Here is a 15,797-nt window from a genome sequence, read left to right on the forward strand (position 1 = left end):
GCCACTTTATTAGGTACCCTATGCTAGTAACGGGTTGGACCCCCTTTTGCCTTCAGAACTGCCTCAATTCTTTGTGGCATAGATTCAACAAGGTGCTGGAAGCATTCCTCAGGGAGTTTGGTCCATATTGACATGATGGCATCACACAGTTGCCGCAGATTTGTCGGCTGCACATCCATGATGCGAATCTCCCGTTCCACCACATCCCAAAGATGCTCTATTGGATTGAGATCTGGTGACTGTGGAGGCCATTTGAGTACAGCGAACTCATTGTCATGTTCAAGAAACCAGTCTGAGATGATTCCAGCTTTATGACATGGCGCATTATCCTGCTGAAAGTAGCCATCAGAAGTTGGGTACATTGTGGTCATAAAGGGATGGACATGGTCAGCAACAATACTCAGGTAGGCTGTGGCGTTGCAACGATGCTCAATTGGTACCAAAGGGCCCAAAGAGTGCCAAGAAAATATTCCCCACACCATGACACCACCACCACCAGCCTGAACCATTGATACAAGGCAGGATGGATCCATACTTTCATGTTGTAGACGCCAAATTCTGACCCTACCATCCGAATGTCGCAGCAGAAATCGAGACTCATCAGACCAGGCAACGTTTTTCCAATCTTCTATTGTCCAATTTCGATGAGCTTGTGCAAATTGTAGCCTCAGTTTCCTGTTCTTAGCTGAAAGGAGTGGCACCCGGTGTGGTCTTCTGCTGCTGTAGCCCATCTGCCTCAAAGTTCGACGTACTGTGCGTTCAGAGATGCTCTTCTGCCCACCTTGGTTGTAACGGGTGGTTATTTGAGTCACTGATGCCCTTCTATCAGCTCGAACCAGTCTGGCCATTCTCCTCTGACCTCTGGCATCAACAAGGCATTTCCGCCCACAGAACTGCCGCTCACTGGATGTTTTTTCTTTTTCGGACCATTCTCTGTAAACCCTAGAGATGGTTGTGCGTGAAAATCCCAGTAGATTAGCAGTTTCTGAAATACTCAGACCAGCCCTTCTGGCACCAACAATCATGCCACGTTCAAAGTCACTCAAATCACCTTTCTTCCCCCATACTGATGCTCGGTTTGAACTGCAGGAGATTGTCTTGACCATGTCTACATGCCTAAATGCACTGAGTTGCCGCCATGTGATTGGCTGCTTAGAAATTAAGTGTTAACGAGCAGTTGGACAGGTGTACCTAATAAAGTGGCCGGTGAGTGTATATATATATATGTGTGTGTGTATATATTATGTTTATCAGTGGTTGTGGAATCATGAGCCACAGAGAACACTGTATCCGCACCACTGATCGACGAGCACTTTGATCACTTGGCTTCAAAAACACCACATTTCAGCGCTAGATGGCCTCTTATTTTACAAACGAATGAAAGTAATTCTCGGCTAGTTAACTAGAGATGTTCTTATTCATTTGTATTTACATCGGTGCCGTGAGATGTTTCAAAAGGGGTGGGGACCATATCGACCCTGGCAAAAAGTGGCGAGGACATGTCCCTTCCGTCCCACCTGCAAATTACACCTTTTTTTTTTTTTTTTTTTACAAATATAATAAAACTAAAGACTTTTTGGAGATATGATGCAATACCACTCTAGGTACTCAAGATTAACACGATTGGCCAAAACTGGGTGTTTGTATGATTATTTATTTATTTATTAAAAATCCTTACAACAAATACAAATAACGAACCAACACAAATAATGAACACAAAGGGCAAAGTGCGTTAAAAACCATGCTTTTGCACTTTTAACAGCAGCTCATCACACAGATCTGTGACATCTTTGACTTCTTTAGCCTGAGAATAGAAAATAGCAAATGTCAACAACAAAAACAATATAGATGTTGAACACCAAGTAATTCAGCCCTACACCCATAAGGATCTGCTGTACCACCACTGCAAGAGTGACATCCCTCGTGTGCGCTCATGTACCTTTTGTTCCAGATCCCTCTCTAGGGACTGAACTTTCAGATGTTCTCTCTTGAGCTGCACCTGCAGCGTTGCCACCTCTGCGCCCAGTTTAGTGCGAACCTCGGATATGGCCTTATTTGCTCTGAAACAGTGGCATTGGTGAGACTTTTATAGCCATATTAATTGATCCATGTTCACTGTACTATTACGTTAATAAGAAAGGACATATTTCAGACATTACAGACTGTTTGAAGAGCACGTACTGATCTAGTTTCTCCTCAGCATGGGCCTTCAGAGCTTGATAACGCTTTTCCTCTTTCTGCAGTCTGTCCATGCAGTTCTGAGCGTACTGCTTTAGCGTCTCCTCATTCTATAGAACAGAAGGGGGAAAAAAAATTACCGTTACACACTAAAATATCATCTTGATTTGGGATTAAGTCTGCTAGTCTTGTTGCAGAAGTCTCAGTGTACCTTTTTGAATCCCTCAATAACTTCCTTGCATCTGTCAAGACGTTTGACAACAGAGGAGAAGGACTGCTCCATTTCATTCAAATCTTTAGACAGCTGATCTTTTTCCTGAAGGACTCGCTCCAACTCAATTTTCGCCAAGTCTTCCTTCTGTTTATGCTCATCTGTAAACGCATGCGTTTTAATATCCAACATACTCCTTAAAAATAGTGTACTTAATAAAAAAAAATCTGGTCACACCTGTGATTTGAGTGATGGTGGCCTCAAATTCAGACACTATGAACCTGAGAAGAGGAGGAAGAGATTGAGTGAGATTGGTGCATTGTTCAAATGTCAATAATTCATTATGGATTTCACAAGAATCATTATCTTGCTCTTGAGATGTTATTTTTTTTTTTTTAATGGTAAGCAAATCATTCCTTGGTGTCTTTTCTTTAAATTGACTTATTTGTAGGGCTGGGTATCATTCAAAATGTTCGATATAGTTTCCTGAACGCAACTTTTTTTGACACCAATTAGATGAAATCTGTTTTAACAAGATTTCATTACCCCAACAAAAATCTTTGGTTTTATTTTCTCAGTTTGTTGACCTTTACCAAGGAGGTAATCCACCAGCCGGAAAGTTAAGCTTCGCCAATAACTTTACATTTGAGGCGTCCAAAGACTCTATTTGTCCATTATTTCTTAAGAAACAGGACAATAGATAGATGGCACCATTACTTAGCATCTTACGCTATGGCCCCGTAGAAGCCGTTTTTGTAAAAATAAGCTAACGATTGCATAGAGAAATTACCGTATAGACAGAAGGAGAAACTCTAATCTTCTAATGGACTTCAAATTTCTCTGTGGAAATCTGTCCATTTCTTTGTCCAGAATCAATCGCAAGAACATGCTCCAGCACTTTAAAAATTAATTATAGAACTTTAGATATTAACTTTAACGCTCCAATCTCCTCCGTCCCTTGAAGATCCCGAAAAAAGTTTGTTGGTGCTTTAGTGACTACTTTGGTCAGAGAACCTTCTATCACAGCTGTCAATCATGTCACCACCACCGCAACATAACTAACTAAAAACTACAGTAAATGCCAGAAATCATATTTGGAAAAACTATATTTGAAATGTAATTTAATTGTTTAGTTGGTCTCGCATGCCGTTGAATAACATGGGGAGGCGGGGTTTATGACCTATACTAGGACCACCCACTGGGGGCGATACTAGCACACACAAAGCTTGCCGCAAAGCACTGGCAAATGTAGCCTAATGATTATGAATGTGTCGGGGGAAATAGCACAGACGTTTTAATTGTTTGTTAATAAACGTGTTGGCTGCAAAGATGAAGTTGACATTGCTGACTTGTCATCTCCACAGTAGTGAATGCACGCATGCCTAAAGAAAGAAATGTACATAATGTATATAATCAGATTATTTGTTTTCAATTTGAATTGATTCGTTTAAAAGCTTTTCAAGCTTTCCAATATGCCTATTTCTCATGTCTGTGAGGCAAGAAGCCTATATGAGTTTCGGTTAATTTGTGACACACTCCAGTTCTTCATGCAGTCTAAAAACGGAGAAACTTCTGCTCTAAATTTATTACATGCACTGTTAAATGCTTCGTGTTGCCGGTCTCGGCAGCAATTATCTTGTCGCAAATATCGCATTGCGCACTGTTGGCATCGAATGTCAATCAATGTGCTGGAGTGCTGATCTTTGACATCTTTTAAATCTATGGTGGTTACACCTCATGTGGAAGCCATGTCTCTGGGTGTAATTGGCCTAAATTTGTGTTTTTCCTTGATGCCTTGCAATCGCCAGTCATGCAGTATGATTATTGGCTAACTGAGATTGACAAGATTAATCCCTTGGGTAACTAACGACGAGAGATTTTTTGATACTCCATGGTAGAGGCAATTTGGTCGATGGCTAAAAAGTATTGATACTCGATACTCTACTTATTTGTGAATCAAATTTGAAAGAACAAGCTCAAAGAACAACTTTTTCAAAATTCAAACATCACAAGAGGGAGATCAATTGGACCAAATATTCGTTCTTGATATTTCCATCACTTTTCCAATCGCGAAAGGCAATGATCATGGTAACCCCCCTATGTGAAAGTGTTTGTCTTAATAGGACTTACAACATGTGTTGATTCTCCAGACACAATTTGTCAATCTGAGTCTGCATTTCTTTTTGCTGTTCTGCCGCCTAAGAAAAGACAAACCAAGCATTAGAGAGGCCAATGAGACATGAAGCTCATAATCTTGTGTAGGAACTGACCTTTCTATCTGCTTTCTGCAGCATAGCATCCACGTCTCTCTGACTGTACTTCAGAACATCTATGATGGAGTCCTCAGTCTTCACAGGCTGTTTTAATGTGTGAACCAGTAAGTCCAGAACAGTTGGATCTGGTACCACAGTTTCCACTGCCTGAAGAGGAATAGACATGGTAAAATTGGCTCCAGTGTCCAAAGGAAAATGCTTGTTTCAGTGTCTACTAACATAGTAACAATGTTACAAAACCAAGGGAGGGTTAGGGAGTTTGTGTTGTCTTACTGGTGGAGGCAGATCATCCAGCAGTTTCATGCTGTCATAGTGAGACTTCTGCTTTACTTCAGACTTTGCAGCCTCCATCATCCTACCACACAAATTAAGTTTGCATGATCGCTCATGTGTGCACTCTAGATTTTGATCACAATGTAAATCAGATCTCTTACATTGAGGAAAATTGTAATATTTATTTTGCCATTTTGCTTCTTTTCAAAAGAAGTTCAAAAATCAAGAAAGCGTTGATTTGAATGCGTTTGCGGAGAACACTGACCTGATGGCAAGAGAAGGCCGTGGCAGGCTGAATCCAGAGTTGCCGCAGTCCACCAAACTTTTCTTTGGACTTTCCTTCAACAGCGGGTCAAACTTCAAATACAGTGACTGTTTCCGCAAAGCTGACTCCTTAAACTATAAAAAGAGTTTCTGTGAAGCACTGAAAATCTGAAATGCTACTCAATAGAGGGTATATGCATTGACGTCACTTTCCCGCCAGAACACCCCCTCAGCCAGACTGAGTGGCAACAGAGCCTGCTGCAAGACTAGATTTAATAAGGAAAATTAGGGGTATAATGGTTCACAAAATTCATACCACCAGTTTGGTTCGATACAATACACTTGTGTCACATTTCGGTATGTTTTCCAAACAGCAAAAAGAAAAATGCTAGAGAAATTTTCTTAATTTAATATTTTTTATTATATTTTTTTTATTAAAACTAACATAAAAGTATGATATTTTTTAAACTTTAAAGAGCCACTATCATAGCATTTTAAATGTTCCTATTTTTGTTTTAGGAGTTCCCAAAAACAATTTAACGTGCATGCAATGATAAAAAAACACTTTATTTGTCTTGTAATATGCATTTATTTTTAACTGATTTGCTCAAAGACTCCCAAATGATTAGTTAGACGATTCATTTTCCCAAACACCTCCTTTGAGTGATGTGAATCTGCGTCAGTTGTTATTGGTAAACCGTAGGCAGAGACTGTCGGCAACGGAGCGCCCATAACCAGGATTATAGCTTGTCAAGTGTTGAAAATTGTATATAGTGTTTGAACAAACGTGTCAGAAAAAGTGCCCTTTCCACACGGTCCCTTACTCGCGTCTCCGTCAAGAGCAAGTTTTCCTGGCGAAACTCACATTGCGGCGGCTTTTGAGGGGCAGTGCTTATTATATAGAGCGAAGTCATATTTGGCTAAGTCGTTTAGGAGGTAATTGCCATTTTTCAATGAATGTCTGGTGAACATCATAAACAAAACTAACTTTACCCCGCTTAGAAGCTGCGCGGAGTGTACACAACACACACAACACAATATAACTATATTGTGCATGCTACATCTACGTCACGATGTAACAGCTAATGACTCGTTTCAAAAACAATTCATTTCATAGACTCAAAGTCGACTCTCACTTTTGAAAGACAATAACTTTATATACGGTGCACTTTCAGATATAAATCTTTGCAGGATGTTTTCATTCCCTTAGAGCTATATTCCACACTACATGAACAGTCCTTTTCAAAAATCCATGATAGGTGCTCTTTAAATAATGATGGAGCTATAGTTGACTCTTCTTAGAGGCATATAAAATCAAACAGCTCCTTGGACAAAATGAAATGTAATATTGTAGTAGTTATAAACAAAGGTTTATTTTAGTTCATTTTACCATTTTGAGGGCAATTGTATTCATAATGTCAAAATAAAACCGATGTAATGTTACTTGAAAGAATTTTAGCCTACTATTCCTGCCAAACTTCCATGGTTATAGTTTATAGTGTTATACAGTAAATCCATGGTGAATGTTGCTGATCTGTGGACACTGAATAGTTTAATCATGGCACAATGTTTCTTCCTGGTTTCCATGTCAGCACTGTTTGATCCGTTAATAACAGAGAAATGTAAATGTTTCTCACTAGATCTAGCAGCGATGTTATTACGTCAGTGGCAAATTAATTTTTTTTCTTTACTGGATTTCGCAGTGTACTAGCAGTGTCGCTTAAGATCGGCTCGCACTGCATTGGTGCAAACTGATAAACGGTCCGTCAACCAAACAATAACGAGTAGCTCAGTTTCGTTCCGCTAACATTACATTTGCCATTTGTTGCTGGACAATGCTGTGGTCACGCCAGCATCTCTAACATGAGTGCGCTTGCCATGCATGACGCATCTACATTTGAAATTACGAATTTTTGGTTGGCGGGAAAAATGGTCCAATGAACCATTCGGTTTAAAAATACGTACTGAAAACCGAACGCCTCGGTTCAATAAGAATACGTGTATCGTTACACCCCTAGTGGAAACTGCAAAAACAAGCAATTATCTAAGGGTTTAAATATTCGATATAGTGTTTCATACAACTTAGCAAAGACCCAGTGATCGATGGATATTGCCATGTAGCCAAGAAAAACGTTTCCTGACATTTACGCCTGACTTTGAAAGGAAAAAAAAAAAAAAGAAAAAGAAGAAAAAAAAAAAAGGAAAAAAAAAAAAGAAAATTTGCCTGTGGAAGCTTTATATGCAAGATAGTCAGGTCTAAATTCAGAACACTTATATCAATGTTATACATTAGTCAACATTTGAAATGCATTAAAACATTTCTGCATCAAAGTGAAATGCATCAAAGTTATACATTAATTTTAAAATAACCGTTCTTGTCTTAGGACAGCATCGAATAACATTTTTTTGATCCACTTCAAAAATTGACTACTGTATATAGCCCTATTATCATATCGTCCATCTTTTTGCTAGTGTTTATCTAAAAACATCCAATTATGCAGAATATACGATGGTAAAAATTTAATTGAGAAGTTGTCAAAACATTTTATAGGGTATGATTTTTTCAGCTTTTTTGCCACTCAGTGGGTGTAACCGCAGCCACTCTGGTCAACAGTGACATCACACGTATACCCTCTATAACCTAATTGCTTCACTCTATTTGGTGCAGCATTTCCTTAAATATAGTAGTAAATAAGTTTAAAGACTCAAATGGAAACACTCACAGTGCTCGATCCAAACTGCTCCAGATAATCCATCTGCCCATCAAAATCTCCATCTGGCATGACTGAGACAAGGAGCAAACATTTTGCTCCCAATGTTAAAAGTTTTCACCAGATGAGTCAGTGTCATTCAAAATGTGCAACCATGTTTACTTACACAATGCCCCTGGCACAAATTCATCTTCACTTGGTGCCATCACACCCAGATCACACGTCTGGTTATGAAATTGCAATAAAGATTCAGGTGCTGCCATGATCTTTGGCTCCTGTGATATGAGAGGTGATTTTTTTAATGAAATAACATGATCATAACTTGTGGTAACAGACTAATTTTGTTTAAATTCTTAAATTGAAAGGCACAGTTACCTGCTTGGTGACAGGAATATCAGTTTCTGCCATGTTTTTATCACTTTCAGAAACTGCTTGGTGAGATCTGGAGGAGAAAAAAAAAATTAAAATCAGAGCTCAATTATTCGCATTTATGTATTTGGTAAATACTCTTATCCAAACTACAGAAGTACATTTCATATTGGGGGTGTCTCTAGGCACCTCACGATTCGATTATGATTCAGAGGGCTGTAATGTGATGATCAATTTTCCTATAAAATTTTCCCCCCTCTTACTGTGTGACTACTTGGTACTTTTAATGCGAAGTATTTGAAAAGAACCATAATGAATTTGCTTCCAATATATTTTATTAAACAAATGAAAATGATTTAGCAATACATGTTTTGATAAGAGTATATTCGCTTTGCCTTTTTTCTTTGAGCTTTGAGTTGAGAGGAAGCTATTAAGGTTGGTTTCCCTGTCAGTGCTTTTTGATTTGACATATGGTTTATAACAGAATTCTGTGCAGAATTTAAATGCTTCCAATTAGGGCTGAGCGATTATAGAAAATCTAATTGCGATTTTAACCAATATTGCGATTTATTATGCAATTACTTTAAGTTTAAGTTTACCTTCTGTATAAGTCGACAAAGACAAGCATTAAATCATTGTACAGTAGGAATGGGAATCTTTAGGCAGCTCATGATCCGATCTACTTTTTTTCTTATAAATTAATCTTAACACTTTAAATATGCATTTAATTACATGTGCAAAAATACATATAGTATTTAAAAGTAGGCTGTCTGAGTGATTTTCTCTGAATCGATCCAGAATTGTTGGATATGACATACATTAAAAATAAACTGTTCTTTCCTGTATGCCAGACATATGTGTAGTGTGCCAAGCTTGATCTTGCAGACTGCGTTTATCTCTCGCACGCCATGTGACCAGTGTAATCTCAGCTTTTGCGGTCACAAATTCGTGTTTCATCATATCGCGATATTATCGCAAATACAATTAATCATTCAGCCCTACTTCCAATTAAATGTCGCTTCGATGTTATTAATTCTGCAGTGAACTCAAACTTCTCACTGGATCTCCCAGCGCTTTGAGATAAGTGTCGTGTGATTGAGATGGGCCACAAGTAAACCTGTTCTGAGCTTGCGCTGCGCTAAACGTTCTGCGCAGCTCAAACGAATAGTGTGGATAAATTTCACTTTTGTTTCGTTTCCAATGGATGTTTCTCATATGTAACAGAAGTTGCAGCTCTTACTAATTGGACAACGTGGTGGTCGCACCAGTGAGACCTCTTGTCGCCCATTTGGCTTCAGCCTGGAATCCTACTTGCATAAAGTGTGGGTGTTGTCCAGGTCCCCCCCCCCCCCCCCCCTTCAACTTCATAGAAGCCAAAGTTATGCTAGATTTTAATGCAGTGGCTGCTGGTTGGATTTTTCACTCAACCATCATGTGTCTGTTATTTGCACAGCAGAACGCCACAGACTGTCCAGGTGCCTTTGGCGTTCCGTCAACATTATGTTATCAATTAACACTTGAAAATCGATTTTTTACATTTTTTATCGATAAAAATAGTCCGCATTGCGGTGCATCTAAGAATCGTTTTTATCCCCCACCCCTAGGGAAAATATTTAATCACTTCATCTGAGAAATCAAACCAATAATTGAGCTACAGGCACACTTGTGAAAATTATTTTTAAAATGACATGTATTGTGTTAATACATGCTGTTCCAGCTCTAGTTTCTGTACCGGTTCTCAGGCTGATCATCCTGTGTAGGAGCCTCAGGCTGTGGAAGAGGAGATTGTGCTTTCATCAAAACCGGGCTGGTCTGGACCCCACGTGGTGGAGAGCTACGCACTGCAGCCTTGGTACCAAAGGGATTAAAGTTTGGATCGTCAAAATCAAAGGTGTAAGAACCTTGAACAGCAGGAACATCCACAGGTTTTGTCTCCTCTGCCTTCTTGGGGGACAACTTCTTGGGTTCTGATTCTTTCTTCTCAGTGACTGTATTTTTGGTCACAGGTTTTGCACTTGCAGGTCTTTTGACCCCAAAGCGTTTTGGAGGTTTGCGCTTGACTCCATCATCAAAGTTAAACTCTAGTAGCATCTGGTTCTCCTTAGGTGGCATTGAAGCATTGGAGGATGTTGGGACCACTGGGGTCTGGACTAAGAGCTCTGATTCCAGCTTGGCTTCTTGGCTTAGGACATCTGGGCTATGGACTGAGAGCTCAGATTCCTGCTTGGTTTTTTGGCTTGGGACATCTGGGCTTTGGATTGAAAGCTCAGACTCCTGCTTGGCTTCCTGGCTTGGAACACCTGGGCTATGGACTGAGAGCTCGGCTTCCAGCTTTGTTTCTTGGTTTGGCAGGGGTGGTATATCTGGGGTCTGGACTAAGAGCTCTGATTCCAGCTTGGCTTCTTGGCTTGGGACATCTGGGCTATGGACTGAGAGCTCAGATTCCAGCTTGGCTTCTTGGCTTGGGACATCTGGGCTATGGACTGAGAGCTCAGATTCCAGCTTGGCTTCTTGGCTTGGGACATCTGGGCTATGGACTGAGAGCTCAGATTCCAGCTTGGCTTCTTGGCTTGTCAGGGGCGGGAGATCTGGAGTCTGGACTGAGATCTCTGAGTCCTGCTTGGCTTCTTGGATTGGCATGGGTGGATCAGAAACAACGGATGCTTTGCCAATCACAGGAGAGTTTGGGATCTTTGAGCCACCAGTTTGGAATGGGTTGAGCAAATCAAGATTGTCAAAATCCAAGTTGTACGATCCTACGGGGGGAAGTGGCAAATCCTGAGGCTCGTGCTGATCTTCCATAGTAGGAATCGGCTGTGACACTGGGGTTGGCTCAGTCTCCTCTGTCTCTGTGATGCTGTTTTCAACATTATCAGTCTTGATGATGACAGTACCCTCTGCTGAAGATATGTTGGCAGAAGATTCTGCAAGGGAATTGTTCACTGATGAGATAAAAGGAAGAGTCTCATCAAGTGCTGAGTTGGCCACCTCTGGAACCTCAGCCGAAATGAGGGCCGCAGTTGTGTCAGACTCTACAAGCTCTGGAAAAGCAGAAGACTTAGGAGGTGAATTTGCCATTATATTGGACCCCTGGAAAGGGTTAATGGCATCTGGATTGTCGAGATTGAGAGTATAGGCCCCTTTGCTCTGAATAGGAATGTCATCCTCAGGGTAGGCAACGTCGTTACTCTGCATTTTAATCGGTGTGGTGGTGGTGTTATTCAACAATGAACTCCTGTAAAACAAATTCATTTTTACATGTTAGTGGATTGTCATTTTTATTTAAAAAGATTATGATTGACTGCAACAAGACACAGAACTAAATTGGATGTTAAAAAAAAATATGTCCAGTTAAATTATTATTCTAAAATAATATAAAATAAAAATTAAATCATAAAAAAGTAGAGCTCCAAGTTATTTGCTCACTGGTCAGTAGAGGCTGAGTGAGTCTCCAGTGCTTTAGTGTGGTCCTCTTGGATGGCAGGCCTACTGGTGCGGCTTGGGGACATGATTTTCTTTGTGACTGGGTCTCGCCGTGGAGTTTGAAAACAAACCTATCCAAAAACAACAAAGAACTACGCATGTAAATCTAAACACTACAGTACATGTCTGACAATGCACAGTTAACAAATGCTTAACTGGCCCCTCCCCCTTTTCAAATAGCGTTTAGTTCATCATAGACTACAATTCGTACTTGACCACCATGGTACCACGGAAGCTAATCTGAGCGATGATACGTTGGATTCAATAGTACAGGTGTGAATATATTCTAGCCATTTCATTCTTAACAAACATACAGTTGGAAAACTGGAATACATTTTTTGGGAATAAAGCGTTTTTGAGCAACCGAATACTTGCCTCACAGACCTGAGAAATATATCTATATTGAAATGTCTACTAGAATGATTCAAAACGCAAGAAAACAGACTGCTCTCTGTGCATGTAATCCATATGAAAAGTTCATTTCACTATGGTAGGCCAACTGCAAAAGATCGCGAGTCAGCATTGAGCAGCAACTTCATCTTTCCAGCCGAGGGAGCAGACACTGGCAGAAAACACTTGTTTATTAATAAACAATTAAAATATCTCCTTGCTTTATTTGATATTCGTAATCATTGCTTTTGCCGGTTCTTTTTGACAGCTTTAAGGTAATTGGCAAAAACATGGAGATCTTTTTTAGACAATCGCACAACCTATTTGATATTCTATAATTAAATACTCAGTTACTCATCCCAACCAACTATTAAAAAAAATGTTTACTAAGCGTCTTTTCACATGTTAGTTTTTCAATGAGCGGGAATTAAAAACCGGGAATGGACCAAGAGGGAAGTGATTGCAAAATGCTTAGAGTGGAGAGAGGAATGTGCTTTGGCTCCACTCCAGGCTTTGATCACAACCCCCTCAGCATGATGAATACATCTCATCTTTCCTTAATTTAAGATCTATTCAAACTAAAATTAAGACATTTATTACCCTATTTCGGGAATGAAAGCCTATTTACGGCCTTAAAATTATGAAAAGTGAATTTAAGACATAAGGACAGACAGCAACCATGCAATTGACGGAAATCCGTCGTAGCGACGGAGAACTTTAATCCCTGTGAAATTACCTTACAGCCTATGACAGAGTGAGCCAGCTCTCAGACTTCATCAAAAAATAAATCTCTTAATTTGGGTTCCAAAGATGAACTAAAGTCTTACGGGGTTGGAACGACACGAGGGGGAGTAATTACTCCCAGAATTTTCATTTTTGGGTGAACTGACCCTTTAAGGTTAACATATTCATACTAAAATAACACTTATTTTGATAAGTGTTGATAACATTTTGATTTCAGGGAGCCTTTAAGCAACAAAACTGTTTTCAACATTGATAGTAATAAGAAATGTTTCTTGAGCAGCAAATTGAATGATTTCTGAATGATCAATCGACACTGAGGACAGGAGTAATGATGTATGCTGAAATATACATATTCAAATAGAAAACATTACATTTTACAATTTATTGTACAAAACTAAAGGTAAATTGAAACCTTTGGAAAACCCACCTTTGCTCCTCTCTGAACAGTCCTGCTGATGTTGTCAGCCTGCGACTGCCGCAGGATCGAGGGCCTGCCAGTCGGCTGCTCCAATGCGAAAATGTCACAAGTGTCTTCAGAAATGCTGTTCATCCATCCAGCTCCCTGATTCTCCTTCAGCGCCTCAGAAGTCATACTGCAAGAAAGAGAGACACATAATATAACAACATTGGGTTTAGGAAAGCCACGCCCAGAGGGCACCATTCACAGCTAATTTTACTGATAAGACCCAGAAGCGGGCATCTGATCTTCTCACCCAACACCCAGAGACACTAATACTCATGAGACACCTCAAATCTGTAGCTTTTCTTTTGAGGATCAGACAGAGATCAGACTAAACCACTGTGACTAACAACCCAAGCATGTAATATCAACCGGTGCAATTCAGCTATGTGCAGCTGAGGGAACAAAGTGGATCTTTATCAGTGAAGGAGTATGACCAGAGATGGTCAAAGATATAGCAGAAGAAAACCAGCAGTTAACTACACATTTTTTGATGGCAGCAACACAGCTTTGTGATTTGGCTTATGGTGACATTGTGTCTACCAGACAGTGACACTGTGGCAATCCCTTAATGGCATGATTATTATGACAATGAGGAACAAGAGACTGGTAAAATTTTCAAAGAATCATTAACGTTACCAATTTTGGCCTCATCTGTCCTTCCCTGGATTCTGCTCAACTATGTAGGACTGACAATAAAATTGTCAGCTTTGTAATGACAGGCACTCCTGACAGCTTCTCTCTTCTACAGCCTACCTGGACAGGTTATAAACAGCCCACCATCATAAATAGCATTATTAGGTTTTGACCTGGACACATTTAGATCCAAGACCAAGTAATATAAATGAAAGCAATAAAGTAAAGCCATACAAGAACAGCCAGTACGATTTGAACTAAGACTAAAAGTTAACAGCCGCGTCACGTGCCTACATGGATGACAGAGGGTTGATGAAAAACAACATTTAAGAACCATTCGTTTCAATAAAAAAGCTAAATAACGTTACGTACTTTTTATTGGAAATACACTGTCTCTAAATCTCAAACAAAGATCAAATCAAACTATTTCACGTTATATTTGTTTTCCTAACCAATAACGTTACTACATTTTCTTTTTTGCCATTATTATCCAAATAATTTCACATTTCGAGAGTAAAAAAGAGTGAAGATCTCTACATAAATCAATTAAGTTAGATCGATAGCAATAATTGAAAATTTGACAGTATCATTCATATGCGGATATTTCCCAACGTCATAGTAGCAACGTTAGCACTCGCAAACCGTAACTAGCAACGTCTTTTACTGTTCAATATCACGCAATATTTCATTATATGTATCCTATAACTGTGTAGACGGTTTCCTAAAATACGTACCTTATTCAAACTGCTCAAATTTAACACAAAAATAACGTTTTCTTCTCAGTGAAAGACAGCACGATACACACACAGATGCGGTGCATCTATAACTTTCCGCAACCCACTGTTTGAAACGGTTCAAATTTAAACGAGGCAGTCGCGTCCAATCAAAAGCAAGATTCGACGTTTGTCAGGCGGGGCGATCACATGAATGGACCAATAACATTGTGCGTGAAAGTGCCGTCCTAGTGGATGTTCTTTTGATTGACATCCAAATCATCCAATTGGAGGGACATTGTTGACGCAGACAAAGAGGTAAATAAACACGACCTCGTTTACCCTTTTACCACTGTACTAGGAAAAAAAAAGTCCATTACATTTTTTTTTTTAATATTAAATATATGTGTTTGTGTTATTTTCTTCCTACTATTTCGATATAAATAAATGGACACATTTACCAGAGAGACAAACTTTATTTTTTTATTTTATTTTATTTTGGATGTTACAATGTCACAATTTACTTTAACTATCCTTAAATAAAACGGGTTTGCAAGTGGGTGAGTAAATAACCAATACATTTAATGAAAAACACTTAAAATATATTATTAAAGTTTATTGTTGTGTATTTAAATAAAAATAAATACACATGATGTGCATATCTATTAAAACTATAGCTCATAATAGGCACAAACAACTGAAATTATGAAGAGATCTGTGACTCTAGTCTAGGTAAGAAAAAATGTTATTTGCAAAAGAGCGATGCAGAATTCAGTGCTTTGAAATGTTTGAACAGGTTTACCTTTACTGTATTACGCATTACCGAATATAATCTTGCTTTTTCTTTTATTCACAATCAAAACTGTTAGTTATGCGTCCTTCTACCGCCAGAGGGAAGCATCGGATCACTAATTATGTCACACTTTATGAAGCAAGCGTCAGCCATGGGTTGGGAGAGAATGCGTTTATGTGCATGTTTGTTTTACATATGGACTATATATGTATATAAACACGTTTATTAATCCGTTGCTTATACGCATCCATGAGCTCATTTACCATGCCAAAATCTTGAGTTTGAATCTGAGAAAACAG

At 39.2% G+C, this 15,797-nt stretch overlaps 1 protein-coding gene across 3 annotated transcripts; it reads right to left on the minus strand.

The window, feature by feature from the left end:
- Nucleotides 1-1,634: 1,634 nt before the first annotated feature.
- On the minus strand, nucleotides 1,635-14,870 carry tacc3 (transforming, acidic coiled-coil containing protein 3). 3 transcript variants are annotated; one of them, XM_089117163.1, is made up of 17 exons: nucleotides 14,727-14,870; nucleotides 13,996-14,112; nucleotides 13,324-13,489; nucleotides 11,706-11,833; nucleotides 10,012-11,514; nucleotides 8,286-8,352; nucleotides 8,077-8,185; nucleotides 7,923-7,984; nucleotides 5,201-5,334; nucleotides 4,936-5,017; nucleotides 4,660-4,809; nucleotides 4,520-4,587; nucleotides 2,627-2,670; nucleotides 2,390-2,550; nucleotides 2,182-2,288; nucleotides 1,940-2,060; nucleotides 1,635-1,804 (listed from the first exon to the last, which is right to left on the minus strand). In XM_089117163.1, the coding sequence occupies exons 3-17, from the start codon at nucleotides 13,486-13,488 to the stop codon at nucleotides 1,733-1,735; spliced, it is 2,973 nt and encodes a 990-aa protein (XP_088973289.1). In that variant the 5' UTR covers nucleotide 13,489; nucleotides 13,996-14,112; nucleotides 14,727-14,870; the 3' UTR covers nucleotides 1,635-1,732. The 3 variants fall into 3 exon arrangements, with proteins under 3 accessions (XP_088973289.1, XP_088973290.1, XP_088973288.1); XM_089117164.1 differs by having other exon boundaries at nucleotides 13,996-14,108; nucleotides 14,727-14,843; XM_089117162.1 differs by lacking the exon at nucleotides 13,996-14,112 and having other exon boundaries at nucleotides 14,727-14,846.
- Nucleotides 14,871-15,797: the final 927 nt, after the last annotated feature.

This window comes from Pimephales promelas, chromosome 11, assembly GCF_988280905.1.
Source record: "Pimephales promelas chromosome 11, fPimPro1.hap1.1, whole genome shotgun sequence".
In the NCBI taxonomy this organism is placed as follows: Eukaryota; Metazoa; Chordata; class Actinopteri; order Cypriniformes; family Leuciscidae; genus Pimephales; species Pimephales promelas.

Coding starts and splice junctions, on each gene's coding strand:
- tacc3 (XM_089117163.1), bottom strand. CDS start 13,488: ATGACTTCTGAGGCGCTGAAGGAGAATCAGGGAGCTGGATGGATGAAC. Junction 8,353..10,011: donor GATGATCAGCCTGAGAACCG/GTACAGAAACTA, acceptor TTTCTCCTCCAG/ATCTCACCAAGCAGTTTCTG. Junction 2,061..2,181: donor GCTGAGGAGAAACTAGATCA/GTACGTGCTCTT, acceptor CCACTGTTTCAG/AGCAAATAAGGCCATATCCG.